At 33.5% G+C, this 18,885-nt stretch overlaps 1 protein-coding gene across 1 annotated transcript; it reads left to right on the top strand.

Annotated features, from left to right (window-relative positions):
• The first annotated feature begins 1,654 nt into the window (after positions 1 to 1,654).
• Positions 1,655 to 15,173, top strand: LOC143067830 (uncharacterized). Its single transcript, XM_076241407.1, has 5 exons — positions 1,655 to 1,791; positions 10,049 to 10,235; positions 12,089 to 12,155; positions 13,031 to 13,131; positions 14,290 to 15,173. The coding sequence occupies exons 1-5, from the start codon at positions 1,736 to 1,738 to the stop codon at positions 14,674 to 14,676; spliced, it is 798 nt and encodes a 265-aa protein (XP_076097522.1). The 5' UTR covers positions 1,655 to 1,735; the 3' UTR covers positions 14,677 to 15,173.
• Positions 15,174 to 18,885: the final 3,712 nt, after the last annotated feature.

Genomic DNA, 18,885 nt, shown 5'->3' with positions numbered 1-18,885 from the left:
ATCAACACATGTGGCCAAAACGTTAATCTTTTCCCAAATACTGTCGAATACGGTATCGATCCTCTGTTCATTAATCACGGTTTTGCTGTGTTTGCATCTTGGTATGCTTTAATGATATCACAGTCAGTTGTCTGTAGAATCTGAGTTAAAGGTCATTTTGTCTTGCGTAACAACAAGAGCAACAATGAACTGGCTACTTTGCAGCATTATCAAATGGACACTTGTCTTAATTCTCGCATCGGAAGCCCTGTTTTCAATGATCCAGGATATCCTGAAGTGACTGTGCAATAGAATTGTATATTTAGCTATTAAAGAAGATAACGTGTCTACTCTTGCTGTCCAACGTGTTTCACATAGTTTTTGATTGAATCGAATGTCGTTTACCATCTTTTTCAATTAATATTTTAATGACCTTATCTAGTTGAAGTTCTTATAAAAGGATGTGAAGGTTTAAAAAAATTTACTGTAGAAAAGTATACTGCCACTGTGACAGAAGAATATCATTAATGGTTTCAACTTTGTAATAGCTGTATAACATTGTATAACAAAAGATAATATATAAGAACAACTGCCTCGGTTGTCCCAACGTAAGCTACGCCAATGGGAGCTAATACAAATTGTGACTTTTAAACTAATATGAGGAAGTTTAAAAGTTCCAGACAAAAAAGATTTTTTTTACATGAGAAACACAGCGGGTGCCACAAGTGGAGCAGAATCTGCTTTCCTTCCAGAGCACCGAATATCACCCCCATTTTCGGTGGGGTTCGTGTTGCTCATTATTTAGTTTTATATGTTGTGTTTCGGTTTTTTGTTTAAAGCCAAAGCGTTGTCAGTTTATTTTCTACTTATGAGTTTAAATCGGTCCCGTTTGCAATTTTTGTCATTCTTTTCAGTAAACTGTCCGCTATCATATCTTCTATCATCAAGAATATAATAATGTAGGACAGAAAGTCACAGGACAAAAAGTCACGGACAAAAAGACACAGGACAAAAAGTCACAATTCAGTTTTCGACGAGATTATTTTTCTTTGAATAATGAAACACTAATTTTGAAAATATTTTTTTAAATTTTTTTCATGAACTATCATATATAAAGCAACTTTGTAATTAAAATCTATTCAATAAATATCATTGAATTATGACCAAATTATTGTTATAAAAACAAAATGTCAAAGTGGCTTGGTACTTAAATGTCTTAAATGGCTTCCTTGTGCCAAGAAATGTATCCTTTGCATGATTAAAATTGAATAAATTTTCGTTTTTCAAGGCATATGAACAATATCCTAAACTTAGAAATAAATATATCTTATAAAATGAAAATGATTTCAAGATCGTTCTCTTATATATTTAACAATGGTGAAAAATTTATTTGTGACTTTTTGTCCTGTGACTTTTTGTCCTATCAAATTTGTGACTTTATGTCCTGTGACCTTTTTGTCCTGTGACTTTCTGTCCGTTTACCGAATATAAGTGGCAATATTTTATTACTTTTAAGTTTATACATCATAATTATCAATTGTCACCGTGTGTGAACATTTACTTTTTAACTCCAGATAGAAATATCCCTGGTTGTTTGATACTATAAAAAGAATATCTATAGTGGTGCTCCTGCTAAACGGAGGCTAAATACGTAGCAAACATACATAGTCGAACGCGTTTCTGTTCCCTTTCTTGACATTCCCCGTATACTCATTGACTTTGGATGGCAAAGTGATTGAATCTTGATGAATTAAAAATGCTACATAATGTTTTAAAGCTTGGATTACTTAAAAGATGTAATCAGTGTCTCTCGTAAGTTGTGATTAATAGCCATGTCTCTCTATTTGTAACCGATCAACTGCTCACATAAAAGGTATCGGGTTCGCTCCTAGTCCAAATAATTATGACGTCTTGGAAGGCTATTTTAATTTTTTGGTTTGACGCCTTCCTGCGCCGATGTAAGGCGTAAAAAAATAATATAATAGCCTTTGAAGATGTCATAATTATTTGGACTATAGTCGCCGTCAGCTGAAATTCGTAGCGGTTATCGGTAAAAATAATCTAAACTATCAATCGCGTTCACTCGAGATATAGTTTTTCACATTCCATTCATAAATCGCAAAAAGAAAAACCACTACTGATCTACCTTTTAAGTGATCACACTGTAATAATCCTGACCTTCACATTTTCCAGAATATTTTCCATTGTAATTCCGCCATCTTCGTTTCTATGAGGATCATTTGTTTACATATGACATTCGTCACTGTACGCAGTTTCCTGAAATGTTCCTTTCATTGATGTGATAAGGTTTCCCGCGCTTTATGCAAATTTTATGAAATTGAACTCCACGGAAACACTTCCGGTAAAAACAATGGCTGATTCCACCATTCAAAATCGTCTATGAAAAAGTGAAGGTCAGGATTATTACAGTGCGATCACTTAAAAGGTAGGTCAGTAGTGGTTTTTCTTTTTGCGATTTATGAATGGAATGTGAAAAACTATATCTCGAGTGAACGCGATTGATAGTTTAGATTATTTTTACCGATAACCGCTACGAATTTCAGCTGACGGCGACTATAGGTCCGCTCCCAAAAAGGTATCGGGTCCGCTCCCAAAAGCATAATGTTAGTTCGTGGTCTAACAGGTCAGGAATAACCCACCAATTGACATATAATGGTATAGACCAATTGGTGTATAATTCTTTGTTTTTCAAAGCAAATTATTCCACCAAAACAGTGATCTGGAAGGATTTTTTCTCTATGGGCCCAGGGCCCCTCAAAATTAAATTCAAGAGGCCATTTTAAAAAATAATGGGCCATGTTTTCAGATGAATTTGAATTGACTACAGTGGAAAAAATAAAAAGTGTAAATCCCGGCAAAGAGATGGTGGTACTGACCTTTATGATTCTAAATAATATCATGGATATTGTGCCTGTGATTTTGTTATTTCAATTTCAAAGAATGCAAAATAACTTCTTCCAAACCAGACAATATTTAAGATAACGATCTGAAATCCATTTGACGATATCTAAACGTATCGAAACGAAGTGAAAAATATCGTGCGCCACGTGGGCGCTTACATAAGTCACTCTTTGCGCCATTTCTGGTCGATATGCGCTATAGGCGCAGGGCGCATGTCCTTCCCGATCACTGCCAAAATGGAGCATTGTTTTCTTAAAACCATATTATGGTATATAAACTTGTAAAACATTCCTTCTTCTTTCGTTAATCAGCAACGAAAAAATACCATCACGCTGATGCTGTGGCATCAAGTGCAGGTGCTGTACAAGTCATGCAAGTTGTGATCAGCAAAACTGAAAAGTAAATAAATATATAGTATACAAGTTTAAAATTGTGGTCGGCGCAGGATAAAAACAAGGATGATCTTTACAGTATCACTGTGTCTCTAGTCTCAGGATGGAGGTGTGACCAGAGGTGTTCCTCGAAAGTGTCCGAGTCGGTGTCAGTTGCAATGTTTCCTGGTAGATGGTTTCAGTCTCAGATTGTTCTTGGGTAGAAGCTGTATTACTAATTAGTATTCTGAGATGTTACTTTGTGGCTGCATGATGCTGACTGTGTGGCAATGACATGTTTTCCTGTTGTTGACGAGGTAGTATATGGGAATTTGGTGGCTACTTGACAACTTTGATGGTACAGTATTTTCTGAAATAATATTAAGCAATTTACTGTTCTTCTTGTTTCAAGGGTAGGCCAATTCAAAGATTGTATAATTGCGATCATCTAGCCGTGTTGGTAGTTGTAGTTCTTGTTTACAAATCTTGCTGCCCTGTGTTGTACCATTTCTATATATGGCATACCCGTAGCCAGGGGGGGGTTCGGGGGGTTCAGACGAACCCCCCTTGAAATCAAATAAGCACTGTTAAAGTCAACGTTTTGTTCAATTTGTGACTGTTAAAGTCGAGTTCATGAGTCCAACGAACCCCCCCTTGGAAATTCCTGGCTACGGGCCTGTATGTTTTGTGTCCTTCATCCAATGGGGGTCCCATACTGAACTACTGCATTCCAGGTGTGATCTTACCAGAGAAATGTAAGCGTGTTGTTTGATTTCTTGAGGGCATCTATATAAATTTCTTCTTACAACTTACATAATTCAGTTGTTGTGAAGCCTCGTTAACTTTTGAAGTGATGTGATGGTTCCAATTGAGCTTGCTGTCCAGCTCCACCCCTAGGTATGGGTTATGTTCTTTTAGTTCCAGCTTTGTGGAATGTAGGAAGTATGGTCTTGTAATTCTATTATGGATGTTATGTGTTGTCTGTAGAATGTAGCATTTCTTTGGATTAAATGACTTTTTCCAATCAATAGACCATTTTTATAATTCAGTTAAGTCTTTCTGTAATATTTCTGTACGTATCATTATGAGTTTCTGTATAGTAAGCAATTATCTGCAAAGAGTCTTATGCTGGTACCAGTTGTTAAATTATCCCCAATGTCATTGATGTATAGGAGAAATAGAAATGGGCCAAGTACTGTACCTTGTGGAACTCCGGATCATACGGTTGCTGGTTGTGATTTACAGCCATCTAGGAGTACTGTCTGTTTTCTATTTTGGAGCCAGTTATCTATCCAATTTACGGTGTATTTATCAATACCCTTGTTCCTGAGTTTGTGTACCAGATGGCGATGTGGCTAGGTATGGAAGGCCTTACTGAAGTCCAGTATCAGTATACATATATCTGCTAGATCTTCCGTGGTGTTTATAAGCTGTTGTTTGCACGAGTGTTTTTTCCTGAATCCATACTGGTATATGAAGACAGGAGTTTGTTGTCATCCAGGTAGTTCATAATGTTACTATAAAAGATGATGTGCTCCATAATTTTGCAAGGGACAGATGTAAGAGAGACAGGACGGTAATTTGCTGAATCTGTTGTATTGCCCTTTTTAAAGATTGGGATGACATTGCTGATGAGCCAGTCTAATGGTACTGTTCCTGATTTGATGGATTTATAAAATATTACCTCCAAGTATGGTGCTATTTGTTCTGCTGTCTCTTTCAGGACTCTGCAAGGTATTAGATCAGGTCCTATTGCTTTGTGAGGATTTATATTTTTCAGCTGTTTGATAATTCCAGGTAACGACATATTTATTGGTTTCATGTGTTCACTCTAGGTCTTGGTAATTTTGGTAGCCTAAATTCAACATCTGTATAGAATCGTATGTCTATATACTGGTTAAAATCAATATCAGAAAAAGCTGATTCGTACTGCTGGTTAAGAATGTTTTCTTTTTCTTCTGTATGTATGATGTCCTTACCATTCTTACTAAGCATGCTGATGTTACTGCTATCCTTCTTCATACCTTTTATATACAACCAACATTCGTTGTAGCATATATTTGTTCTCTGCAACTGTCTGTATGTGCTTTTGTTGGTTCTTCTGGGGTCAGAATATCTTTGACATATTAGTCGTGGTTGCTTTGAAGTTGCTCTTTTACTTTTTTCCTATAAAGTTTAAAATCTTTCCAGTGTTTCTTATCATTTGATTTTTTGGCTTTGTTGTAAAGTCTGTTTCTTTCTTATCACTGTTTAGTTTCTGTTGTTATCCAGGGAAGATTCCATCTGGTGGTAGTATACTTTGAAGGTATGTTATTTTCAATTGATTCTGTAACTAGGTGTTTGAAGTTTGTCCATGATGTTTCTACACCTTCTTTATTGCTGTCTTCATTGAACTTATCAAGTTTTGATCTTAGGTCTGATCTTATACCTTCCTTGTTCCCCTTTTTATACATGTACGTGTATATTTTCCTAGGCGTTTTTTTGTGAATTTTTGCCTTTGTATTTACAGTGATCTTTACAAGGTTATGGTCGCTTATTCCTGGTCCTACTAGTCTACTTTCTTTATAAGATTAGGGTTGTTGGTGAAACATAAATCTAGAATGTTGTTTTCTCTTGTTGGTTCTGATACAACCTGTTCAATATTGTGTATCCTAGTTTAGTATCTATAGGGACATAACATATTGCATTTAATTAATAATTGTATTTGCAGTTTCTTCTATTGTTATCTTGTCAATTCTTGATTGGCAAGTTTACCACTAATCACCTATGAGGGGGGATAGGACCTAATTGGGACTCCGGGATCGGGTGTTTTTAAGCTCAGGATTCTCAAGAGATGCAGCAGGCTTTGAAAAAACTGAAACTTTTGGAGGAATCAATAAGGGTCATTAAATAGGTTGCAAGTTGCAAAATCATGCTCCTATCTCACACTAGCATTTTATTACAAAAAACTTGCATTATACGTCAATTGGTCTATATATATATAGATTATAAATCAATTGAGGTATAATCCACCAATTGGTGGTTATTCCTGACCTGTCTAATACACCTAATCGCTATTTATTCCATTCCGGATAAGATCTAAAATTACATAACTTTTTCATCCAGTTGAAGCTATCTGGGACCCTTTTTAAACAATTCACCATGCATGATACTTTTAAACTACCATAAATACTTCAAACAAAATATTTTTTTACTTCAATTTTAATTTCGAAAAAGTGGAGCATTCTCTATCAAAGTTTCTTGATGATAGCTTTCTAAAGTTTTTCCTCCCTCAGCTCACTACTGATCTTTTGACACTGTGACACATAACAAGCTTTTATCAAAAATTTTGACACTGTGCCACATAACAAGCTATTATCAAAAATGGAAGAATATGGAATCCGAGGACCACTAAACAACTGGCTAAATATGTTTCTTACACAGAGAAAGATGAAAGTTGTAGTAGAGGGGGAACAATCTAAAGAAGTAAAAGTGGACTCTGGAGTCCCACAGGGAACAGTACTTGGACCATTACTCTTCTTATGTCACATAAATGACCTCCCGGACACTGTCAAGTCATCAGTACGGCTGTTCGCCGATGACTGCCTACAGTATAGAACCATCAAAACAGAAAAAGACCACAAACTGCTACAAGAAGACCTAGCAAACCTAGAAGATTTGGCAAATAAATGGGGTATGCGATTTAACGCTAAAAAATGCTACATCCTAAGCATCAAAAACAAAAGCCAGAGATTCTACACACTCAACGGCCAGATACCCCAGCAAGTTCAGAACAACCCATATCTAGGAGTGCAGATATCAGAAGACCTGAAGTGGAAAAAGCATATAACAAATGTTGCAAAAAAGGCAAGTTCAACCCTTGGCTTCCTCAGAAGGAATTTAAGATACTGCCCACAGGAATGTAAGAAAACCGATTACATTGCCTTAGTTAGATCAACAATGGAATATGCAGCAATAGTATGGGACCTCTACAGTATAATAGATGCAAACAAACTAGAGCGAATACAACGACAAGCAGCACGCTTCATAACAGGCGACTACAAAACAAGAGAAGATGGCTGCGTAACAGACATGCTTGCCAAACTGGAACTTCAAGACCTAAAAGCCAGACGCACTAGCCAAAAACTTATATTTTTGTACAAGGTGGTTGAGGGATTGGTACTTGCTATCGATCCAGATGACTTTTTAAAATCAGCCAGACCAAGACGAACCATCACAGCGAAAAAGTTTGAAAATTACCAGGCAACAAACATAGTGGAAAAACAAGTGAGGAACAATACTTGGTGCTTTGACATTCCCACCAGTAAAACTCAGCAATACTCAAACTCATTCTTTGTGTCCACAGTTATTAACTGGAACCATCTAGAGGACACTATTGTGCGCGAAACGAGTGTTGAGAGCTTTAAATCTGCTCTCACCAGACGTCAGTAAATCAACTGGGCCTTCACCCCGTTGTATTAAAGCCAGAATTGGTAGCTACAACATAACCATACAGATACAGATACTGATGACCTCTATTTTCGGCGGCCTGACCCAAACAGGAAATTGTATAAATGACTTTTTCCCGAATTGGACTAAATAGTGATAAGGTGTATGGTTAACACCGATGACTACAGTGTTGAAGGTCCTGCGTTCGATCCTCACTTGGGGTGCTAAAAATATTAGTACACTAGAAGGGTTATTTTCACCCTTTCACACACACAGTGTACACGGATTCCACTATACCCTTGCAGCTCTGAAGGAGTGTGCTGTAAATGGAGGGATCTACATATATACATGGTCCATCTACAATGTAGGTCATTGCAAGATTTCCTATAATTAAAAAAAGTTTGCAATAGTGCCAACATTGGTAAATTAACTTCAAAATTAGCTGACGGGGGGGGGGGGGGGGGGGGGGGGGGGGTCTCTGTGGCTTGTTGTCTAAGTAGTCGAATATACTGTTGTCTGCTCTATGGTCAGGTTGTTGTCCTTTGACACATTCTCCATTTCCTTTCAATTTTATGGTTCACTTGCCTGTCATTAGTGAGTTTTTTTAAAATCTTTCTTATTGTAAGATTCCTATAGTTGACTAGGACTGTCAGTTCTCTCCTTAAGCAATTACTGTGGATTCATTTTTATTCATGGTTCACTTGTAACAACGTTTATGTAATCCAGGACCACAAATTTTTATGTTCAACTAATATCAAAGTTTCTATACCGGTAGTGTTATATGCAGACTTTGGCAAAACCATGAAATCAAATATCCACAAAATATATATTTAGGTTGTTTGTTAGTTTGTTACCTACATTCTGACATCAGACTCATACCTCAAGTTTTTGCTGTGTGTTTGTTTTCTTTAGAATGGCTAGAGGAATAGGGGAGGATTGTCCCAAGTCAGGAGCCTGTGGCCTTTGTTAGTCTTGTATTATTTCCAATTTTAGTTCATTTATATATTTCAGAGTTACTTATAACGTCCATTATTACTGAACTAGTACACATTTTTGTTAAGGGCCCGTCTGAAGCACGCCCCTTCAATGGTACGAGATTTTCTTGCTGTGTTGAAGACCCATTGGTGGCAATTGGATTTTTTCTGCTCTTTGTTCAGGTTGTTGTCTTTTTGACACATTCTACATTTCCATTCTCAAATTTCAATCGACAAAAAATGGTATCCATGGAATTATTGAATCCACAGAATAGGGCACTGTATGGCCTTCAAAAAGGAGAAAAATCCATACATTATAGACAGCTATAAAACATGAAAACTAATGGCCTAATTTATAACAATACTAGCTTGAACATTAAAATAATACTTCATTTGCATAAATTGACAACCCTACATATCAAGGTATCCACTTCGGGGACTTTATCGAATGATTCACACAGGGGTTGGTTCACCAAACGGAGTTTAATTTAATACTTGGAACATATTTAGTAATCAAAGAGCATGATTGCTCTGAGGGATACGATTGCTATTGTTTTCATTGATACATGTATTAGTATTATTTTCAAAAATAATTCATCTGCACAAAGTCATGTAAAATGTATTTACGTAAGTTAAGGAGTTACTCAACTTTAAAAATAGCTAATCCTCAATACAAGTGTATGAACAATGTAATTATTGTGTTTTATTTTTGTATTACCAATTCAAAGTTTACTTTCCACAGCGTTTACTAGAGTGGGAGAAGGTATTTTATTTCCTACATGTATCTCATCACCTATTATTTTTATATCGGTGACATATAAGAAAAACTCTACTTCAGTTCCTATATGACAAAAATAGATTTATCAGAATTCAGAGAACTCTCACATTTTATCAAAACTGGGGAATTCCATCTGATTCTAAATTTATAAAAACACTAAACATGCTAAATATAAATACTGTTTAATTCTGATTTTCTGTGTTGTTAAAAACACACATATAAGTCAAGGGAAATATCAAAAAATGAAGATTATGAGAAGAACATTAAAGGAAAGTTGTTTAGATTCAATCCTTTTGTATGTTTTTACCTTTTAAAGCAAGACAATCTTAAGAATTTGAGATGTTCCATAATGTTTAGAATAAAACGGTTGACGTGAGGGCATGGACCTGAGTCAATGGTAAAAGGCTACAAATTGCTTGAAAGCAAGAGTATCCCAAAAAGAAATACCCAATGAACTAATGTACCACAAGCTCATTGACTTGGGACAGGCACATAAAGAGTATACCTGGCAGGTGTGTAATAGTGGATACTTTGGGCCTCTGGTTAGGTTCTACATATATCTTGCCAATCTTATGTACTGAATTTTGAATTTTCAGGAACGCAGTCAGAAATCTGAATACTGAAGGACATTTTATGAAAACAGAGTTGCAATTTTTAACCCATGAAGATGAGTCAAACTACTTATATGTCCATGCTTTTAGTCAAATGGGATTTTTATTGAGCAGTGAAACAAGAGTATTGGGTCCAATTGCACTTTTTCCAAAGACTGTTTTACATTGGAATGTAAGTATATTTCTATTCTTAGGCTCATCACACATCTCACAGCGGAAGTGGTACAAACCTTGTTGTAGCAATTATATGTTTAAAGACCAATGTCAATATCAAAAAGAAAATGTGGTATTATTGCCAATGAGACAACTCTCCACAAGAGACCAAATGACACAGAAATTAACCAACTATAGGTTACTGTACAGCCTTCAACAATGAGCAAAGCCCATACCGCATAGTCCGCTATAAAAGGCACTGAAATAAAATGCACACATTCAATTTTGTGTAAGGCTCTCTTAAGATTTGCTTGAGACCAAAATTTGTGACTCTCAATCAATAAACATATAACTTTGAAGAACATCAAAATTCACCGAAAAGCAATATATATATGATCTTAATCATCATAAAGAAGAAGTGGTATGATTGCCAATGAGACAACTCTTCACACTCTTCTCATAGCCTTAAAAGTTACAATCAGAATGCAGAATTTAAATATAGAAGATTCTATTAAACTTGATGAATATAAATGATGTATTTGAAATATATATATGTAAGACTCTAAAGTGCGATGGGGACGCTAAAGTACGATGGTCACGCTAAAGTGCGATGGTCTACGCTAAAGTGCGATGCCTACACACGCTAAAGTGCGATTGTCCGCGAAAGTATAGACGTAATAAACGTACAATAAATTATGACGAGAACAGTCGTTTATACAAACGAAAAATGAACATGCCGAAAGATAAATGTTTAAAATACAAAAAATGTATTTGATTAATAACTTTAAACGAAATGTCCATGACTTACTTAATTTAAACCTAACCGTGCTTTGTTGGCTGAAGTAACTGTTTTTTCCGGGTTCTGAAAGAAGGACTTATGTCCTGCAGTCGACCATTTTACTATACAGATGAGATACAAAAGTATCCTTGATCTTGTTTCTATATTAGAAGCTATAACGGATAATTGAAATTATTGTTTATGTTGCAGTTTTTTTTCTACTTTGCGGTCCCCGTTAAAATATTTTATAGACTTATTGCCTGATTCAGTAGGAAGTAGGCATGATCATAATACAAGACAAGAAATAATATTACAGAAGTCAACACACGGACCCGTTTATAATCTAAATATTTCATCCCTGCAACAACAAAACTATGGAACACTCTTAACCTAAACATAAGAAAATGTGAATCTCTGTCATTATTCAAAACACAAATTAGTACCCAAAATAGTAAGGTCCCAGTGTATTATTATATAGGACATCGTTTTGGTCAAATTCTTCATGCTCGCTTAAGAATGGATTCAAGTTCATTGAATTCTGACCTTTTCGTTCGTAATTTAGTAGATTCATGTGTAAATCATAAATTGTCCGCTAAAACATTATTTTGTACAGTGTAGGAAAATATAACATGTAGTGATGCCTTTGTGTTGAAGGCCGTATCTTGACTTATAATGGTTTACTTTTATAAATTTGTAATGAAGTTGGATGAAAAGTTGTATCATTGGCACTCATACAACATCTACCTATATCTATTGGTACTCATTACGAAGAAGAGGAAAGCTTGGCGAATATTGCATATATGCAAGCAAGCTAACTAAAGTCTTACTCTACAAGCATTAGGAAATTAGCTCTAATCCCTCGAACCTTACTATATTGGTTCATTGCACTTTAGCGTGATATACAATCGTACGTTAATAAACAAAACAACCATCGCACTTTAGCGTCACGCCGTGATACACCATCGTACTTTAGCGTAGACCATCGCACTTTAGCGTGACCATCGCACTTTAGAGTACCATCGCACTTTAGAGTCCTACATATATATTTCAGGTCAGAAGTCATGAACATATATATATATATTTTTTTTTTTCAGGTCAGAAGTCATGAATATATAAATGAAGAATCTCTAGCATTGTTTCCATTGCTTGTTCCCAAGTTAGGTTAGTTTAACTACAAAGAATGAACGCTTCCTGTATAAATACTACAATGTATGTTAGAAAATAGCAGCTGGAATGTATTTCAAGATACAGCCACCATGCCAGGTCCTTCTCAAACGATCAACTTCTTCATTTAAAGTTCAAAATGTATGCATAGTTTCTTTTGTTTCAGCTTCTGGTGCAAGTATTTAGAAAAAGTATTTTTATATACAAAACCAAATATATTAGCATAAGCTCTATAATAATGATCTTATGTTTCCTAGGGACAAATATATGTATTAAAACACTGTAAAATTAAAATAATGTAGGGTAATTCATAGATATATATAACAATTCAGTAAGGTAAGTGTTAAGTGGATCTAAGTTCTTCACCCCTTGAATGCTTCCTGTATATGTACTATGCTAGAAAATAGCAGCTGGAATGTATTTCAAGATACAGCCACCATGCCAGGTCCTTCTCAAAAGTTCAACCTCTTCATTTTAAGTCAAAATGTATTCATAGTTTCTTTTGTTTCAGCTTCTGGTACAAGTATTTAGTAAAAGCAATTTTATGTACAAAACCAACTATACATGTATATGCCATAAGCTCTATAATAATATTTTTATGTTTCAATATTCTTATGTTTCGTAAGGACAAATATATGTATTAAAACACTGTAAAATTAAAATATTGTAGGGTAATTCATAGATATAGTTTCAGTGGATCTAAGAGTCCCCCCCCCCCCAAAAAAAAAAAAAGATTTAAATTAAACAAACAAACAAAATCAAACATACAAATAAAGCTATTGTATTTAATTCTGATAAACATTTTTGTATGATCTTACTTGAAATGATACCATTATCTTCACAGATGATCAAATGTTTTTTTTGTTTTTCAGACTTAGTGATAATAGGCTATGGTGACAGAGACAACAAAGTCAGTAACAGTGTCTTTACTTTCCTTAAATCAAAGAAGATCAATGTAGAAATATTACCTACGGTAAGTACACATTTTGGTGGTATGGTTCTTTGTTGAGCAATGATGTCACATATTTGATCAGCCATGAAAGTTACTTGACTATAACTTTTATAATGTATAAGTAAGTTCATAAATAGATTTGATGACTTCTGAGATTTTTGCCCTTTCATATTTTGAAAAATCTGCATACATAATTCCAACTTATCTTAGTGTATGCTCCATAAAGACCTATTTAGATTCTCAAAATTATTTCTGTTTTATTTGAAGTTTTATTTAGGTGTTTTATTCTTTGACATAGCTAAAGATAGTTATTATCTGCATTGTAAGCCCACCTAGCCAAAAGATGGGTTAGTATGAGCTTTTCTTTTCGTTTTTTTGACCATTGTTTGTAATGCAGCATTGTAATTAAGAAAAAATAATTCTGGACCAGTTAGAAATCAATTTTTTGACCATTGTTTGTAATGCAGCATTGTAATTAAGAAAAAATAATTCTGGACCAGTTAGAAATAAATTTGTCAATAAGCATATTAAGTAAAGTATGTAGATTAAATAATGATGATATTGTAAACTTTATATAGATTATAAATTTCCTGTTGAAGAGGATATTTGTCTTTTCTTGGAAACTGTTATAGTATTGAGTATCTTTTGTAGAAGTAATGAGTGAAAGCTTAAAAGGTCTTTTTTATCATTAAGTAACCTTGTAGTTGAAATTGAAAAAAAAGCTATTGGTTCATTTTAAATGTTGAATTCTCTGATTCTGAATGACTAAATCTATTAAAACTGATTTAAATAGATGATGAGGAAACCCTCTACAAAAATTGATAATTAGTGCTGATAAGGTTGGATACAGCAAGCACCAGCTCCTAAATAAGTACTTTCATGAGATACCAAAGAACAAAAAATTGTTAAAAGGACTTGTTCTTAATTTTTTGTTTTGCTTTTAGGTCAGATTAGGCTTTCAATGTGAGCAAACAATAGAAGTGCATACCTTATAGAAAAAATGGATTTTTGATGCACATTCTCTAAAGCATTTAGATTCTGTCATGAAGAGCAGACATCTGTATCTCATGGAATTTCATTGTGAAGCAATTTTGATCTGTTAAAGTTTAAATTTTGAAAAAAAACTGTAACAATTTATTACTCAGTCATCTTTTTTTATTCTATAAAAATCTATTGCAGGACATTGCTTGTTCTACTTTCAATTTCCTGAATTTAGAAAGGCGGTATGTGGCTGCAGCTCTGATTCCACCAAGAAAAGATATGGATATAAAAGTTAGAGAAGATGATCATGAGGATGTATTTCAAATAAATTCTACGATACCAAGAAATGTACCGTTGACTCATAGTGATTCAGATATAGTAATAGAAAAGGGTAAACAACTAGGGGGAACGACTCATAGTGATTCAGATATAGTAATAGATAAGAGTAAACAACTAGGGGGAACCAACAAAATTCCTAGCTTGCAACAAAGATTTCGAAAATATGTCCAAGAAGATGACGAGACAAAAGATAAAGAAACAAAAGACAAAAACAAATCAGATAATGAAAATGATAAGAAATCTTGATAAAAAGTTTAATTTGTTAATAGATAAATATTGATATTAAGTGACAATAGTGTTCTTAAAATTATATATGTATTTCACATGATTCAACATAAATAAAAACAGTACTAAGAAAATCATGTACTGTTTAACTCTCCACAAATAATCTAAACAAATGTAATAACTGACACCCCGGTAGTCATCATTCACATGTATTACCTATTTTATGTAATAACTGACACCCCGGTAGTCATCATTCACATGTATTACCTATTTTCCCCCATTTATTAGTTCGATTACATTTTTCTAGCCAAATTTTGTTTATAACTTTCCTGTGGATACAAAAACTACTGTGTATTCAACACCTGGACAATCTATACTACTTTGAGAATTAATTTTGTTTATTATTTTTCAACGTATGATATTTTTCAATTTCAGATATTTGTTTAGAGCATAATTTTTGAAATGTACATATTTTAATGTTTATTGTTTTTTACATAAATTGGGCTGTTCAATTACTTGATTGAATTATTTAACACTTGTCATGCCTTTCATATCTTGCTATGTGCTATGTTTTTTGCTGACTTTTTTATTTTTTTGTGTTGACCTACAGTTGTTAGCTTCTATGTTATTTGATCTTTGGTGGAGAGTTGTCTAATTGACAATCATATCACATCTTCTTATTGTTATATTTGGTGCTTCATATTACTGTGTTTAGTTTGTTTTTGCGAGATAAAGCATTATTAATAAATTTCTAAAGATCATTACTGAATACAAAATTTCTTTCCATGATATAGTGACATGCACATATTAATTAATATGATACTTTTAAAAAAAGAAACAGTTCTATCATCAGGCAAAGTTGCACTTACATTATTTGTGTATTCTTTTTTGGTCAATTCTGGTCCTCACATATACAAAAATGCACTTCAGACAGACCTAAATTTTAATATTTTTATTTTTTTGTTCGTTCATTGCACTGGTTGATTATCAGGAAAAAGTTCAGGCACCTGTAGTTGACTGTCCATTTGGAATTTATCTACTTTGTGTTTTATTATTGGAAAGGGCAGAGCAAATTCTGGGTATAAGCCTACATGACATAGCTATTTAAGTACAAAAGCTGTAGTTGCATTTTAACATATTTCAAATCTTTGATCTTACTTTCTAAACTAGTTAAAATACACCAAATCAAATAAATTAAGATTATTCAAAGGTCATGTTCCAACCAATGGACTTTGTCACAGATTTTGGTTAAATTTTGCATACATCTTAGGCTCTTTCAACTATATTATTGTGAACCCTATCATAGTTTTCCATAGATTCACCTGCAAGTTACCTGTCCATTTAAACTTTTGTAAGTACTATTGTCCCATTGAACAAATACAACAGGTATTGTTCTCTGTATAGTTTATTTGATGGGACCTTTAAATTTCTTCCAAGAGAAATCTATCACTCATTGATTAATTTACCTGAGTAAAAAAAAATTCTTCCAAATAAATGAAAATACACTTGTAATTGTTCAATATACCCTGGTTGTTGTTTTTTATTCTTCATTCAAAACTGTGGCTTTGTTATGTTTTCATGAAAGGATGTCAATAGTGTATTTATTAGGACAGAAATCAATATAATAGATGCCCAAGGTGTATGAATGTGTGTTTTTTTTTTTTTTTTTATATTCTGTAAACCAACTCATTTTCACAAATAGTTATTCATCTCAACTTATTCCTTTTATGTTGATTTCTCAGCTATGTATCTGAATAGATGAATAATTTTCTTGCTGTTTTTATGTAAGGGAAGACCAAAAAGTAACATTTGTACAATGATTTATTTGTACTCTTATAATAAGACACAACACCACAAAATTGCTTGCAAAAATTAGTTGGTTTACATATTTGCATATTTTTTTACTATTTGTATTTCTTTCAGCTGGATTGCAATAAATAAATAGGGGTAAACAGAGTGTAAAATTAGGAATCTTTTGTTAATAAGTGATTCCAAATTGATTAAACAAACGCTTTTAATTTCACATCTTGAATAATTTTGAAATTTTGAAAATGACTTTGAAATTTATTTTGCAAACTAACTTGACTAAATAATAGCAATGCACACTTGGCTGAGATTCATTTTACTATCATAAGTACTGAAGTATGAACAAACTAATCCCCCCTTAGACAAGCTAACCCTCCTATAGGTAGGTTAATTATACAAAAGTTTGATCAGAAATCAACTTTTAATTTTTGAATCAGTGTTTATATTGAAACAATTAAAAATGTATTATTGATATTGAATAAATACAATGCCACATGCAGTTTTGCAGGAGTTTTTAATATTATTTGTACATGTATTTTTATCATTAACAGTTCAATTTTTTGTTCAGGTAAATTAATCAATGAGTGATAGATTTCTCTTGGAAGAAATTTAAAGGTCCCATCAAATAAACTATACAGATAACAATACCTGTTGTATTTGTTCAATGGGACAATAGAACTTACAAAAGTTTAAATGGACAGGTAACTTGCAGGTGAATCTATGGAAAACTATGACAGGGTTCGCAATAACTGAAAACTAAAAAAAAAATAATGCATGCATCTTTTTAATTGTTTGAAGTATAACTGACTAAATTCTTTTGAAATAGGCAAATATTTGTATAGAAAGCACATATATTCGACAAAAAAGTATCTTAAAAAAGTATGTTATTGGTCATAAATTTCCATTTTAATGATGTAGAAATAAATGGTAAGTAATGGATTGTTTAATACACAAAAAATAAAGTCAGTGACCCTATGGTTATTTTATATCATTACTAGAAATAATGATGTTACGTTTCAACTACATATAGTTTGATTTTTGAAAAATCTATGGACTCAAAATTGGAGATTTGATATTTGAAGACAAATTTTAAGAACGTTTTTTCACTCATTTCATATGCTTTCTATACAAATATTTACCTATTTTGAAAGAATTCAGTCAGTAATATTACACAGAATAAAAGTTAGAAATACATTATTTTTTTTTGATTTTCAGTTAGCGTTCATGAAGCCAAAGTTAGTTGTATGCAAAATTTACCAAAATCTGTGACAAAGCCCATTTACTGATTCTCAACTGAAGTCCAAGCTTAATAAAACAATATAAGCTCTGAATGAGATTTTGAACAAACACCAGGATAACAAGAAGCATGTTCAACATGAAAACAAACTCCAGGCATTACATGTATGTCAGTCATATTTTTCGATTCTCCTTCTATTCATATCTATTAATCAGTGGCAACTGAGGAATCAACTATTTTACCTAGGAATTAATTATACAATTGAAAGTTCATTATCTCATAAAAAAACTATCTAGTTTTATTGTATACCATTACTTGGTTACTTGTTCATAGGGTAAGACTTTCGGTAGACTATTGCATGTCATTTATAACTATACATGTATTACAGTTGACAACCTCAGTTGTTCATGGTAGTTGGCTGCCAGGTCAAACTAAACCAAAGACTCGAAAAATAAGTATTTGCTGGTTCTCTGAGCAAACACCATAATGGAGTAAAAGTAAAACTGGTCAGCTCAGAATCATGTGTGTAGGTAGGGTGACATGTCTTCCTGTATACTGCTTCTTTTGTCAACTTATACATAATAAAAATTGGCTAGTTTTGTTGATTTAGTACAACACAGGTTTTATTAACCGGATTTTTGTGACAAAATGTCTGTTATTGATTTGGGGATGTACGGCGGGCTGTCGGGCGGGCGGCAATCAAATGTTGTCCGTTCATTAACTCATGAACCGTTCAACCAAAGCTTTTAAAATTTTAATATGTTGTTACTGACAATTAAATGAAGGTCAAGTTCAATAATGGCGATTTTGACTTTTACCGTTCAGGAGTTATGGTTCTTGAAAGATTGAAAAATGGAGTTTCCAGTCGTGTCCGTGCATTTACGCATGAACTGTTCTACTAAAGCTTCCCAAATTTTAATATGTTGTTACCGATGACAAAATGGAGGTCAAGTTCAATGATGACGATTTTGACTTTTACGGTTCAGGAGTTATGGTTCTTGAAAGATTGAAAAATGGAGTTTCCAGTCGTGTCCGTGCATTTACGCATGAACTATTCTACCAAAGCTTTTCAAATTTTAATATATTGTTACTGATGACAAAATGGAGGTCAAGTTCAATAATGACGATTTTGACTTTTACCGTTCAGGAGTTATGGTTCTTGAAAGATTGAAAAATGGAGTTTCCAG

Source organism: Mytilus galloprovincialis, chromosome 3 (genome assembly GCF_965363235.1).
Source record: "Mytilus galloprovincialis chromosome 3, xbMytGall1.hap1.1, whole genome shotgun sequence".
Taxonomy (NCBI): Eukaryota; Metazoa; Mollusca; class Bivalvia; order Mytilida; family Mytilidae; genus Mytilus; species Mytilus galloprovincialis.
The sequence above is the reverse complement of the archived record's forward strand: the minus strand, read 5'-3'. Positions and strand labels throughout refer to the sequence as shown.

What these genes read in the sequence shown, in the direction of transcription:
- LOC143067830 (XM_076241407.1), top strand. Translation starts at nt 1,736, where the DNA reads ATGCTACATAATGTTTTAAAGCTTGGATTACTTAAAAGATGTAATCAG. An exon ending in AGATGTAATCAGTGTCTCTC is followed by an intron (nt 1,792 to 10,048) that starts GTAAGTTGTGAT and finishes TTGAATTTTCAG; the next exon opens with GAACGCAGTCAGAAATCTGA. An exon ending in ATTGCTTGTTCCCAAGTTAG is followed by an intron (nt 12,156 to 13,030) that starts GTTAGTTTAACT and finishes TTTGTTTTTCAG; the next exon opens with ACTTAGTGATAATAGGCTAT.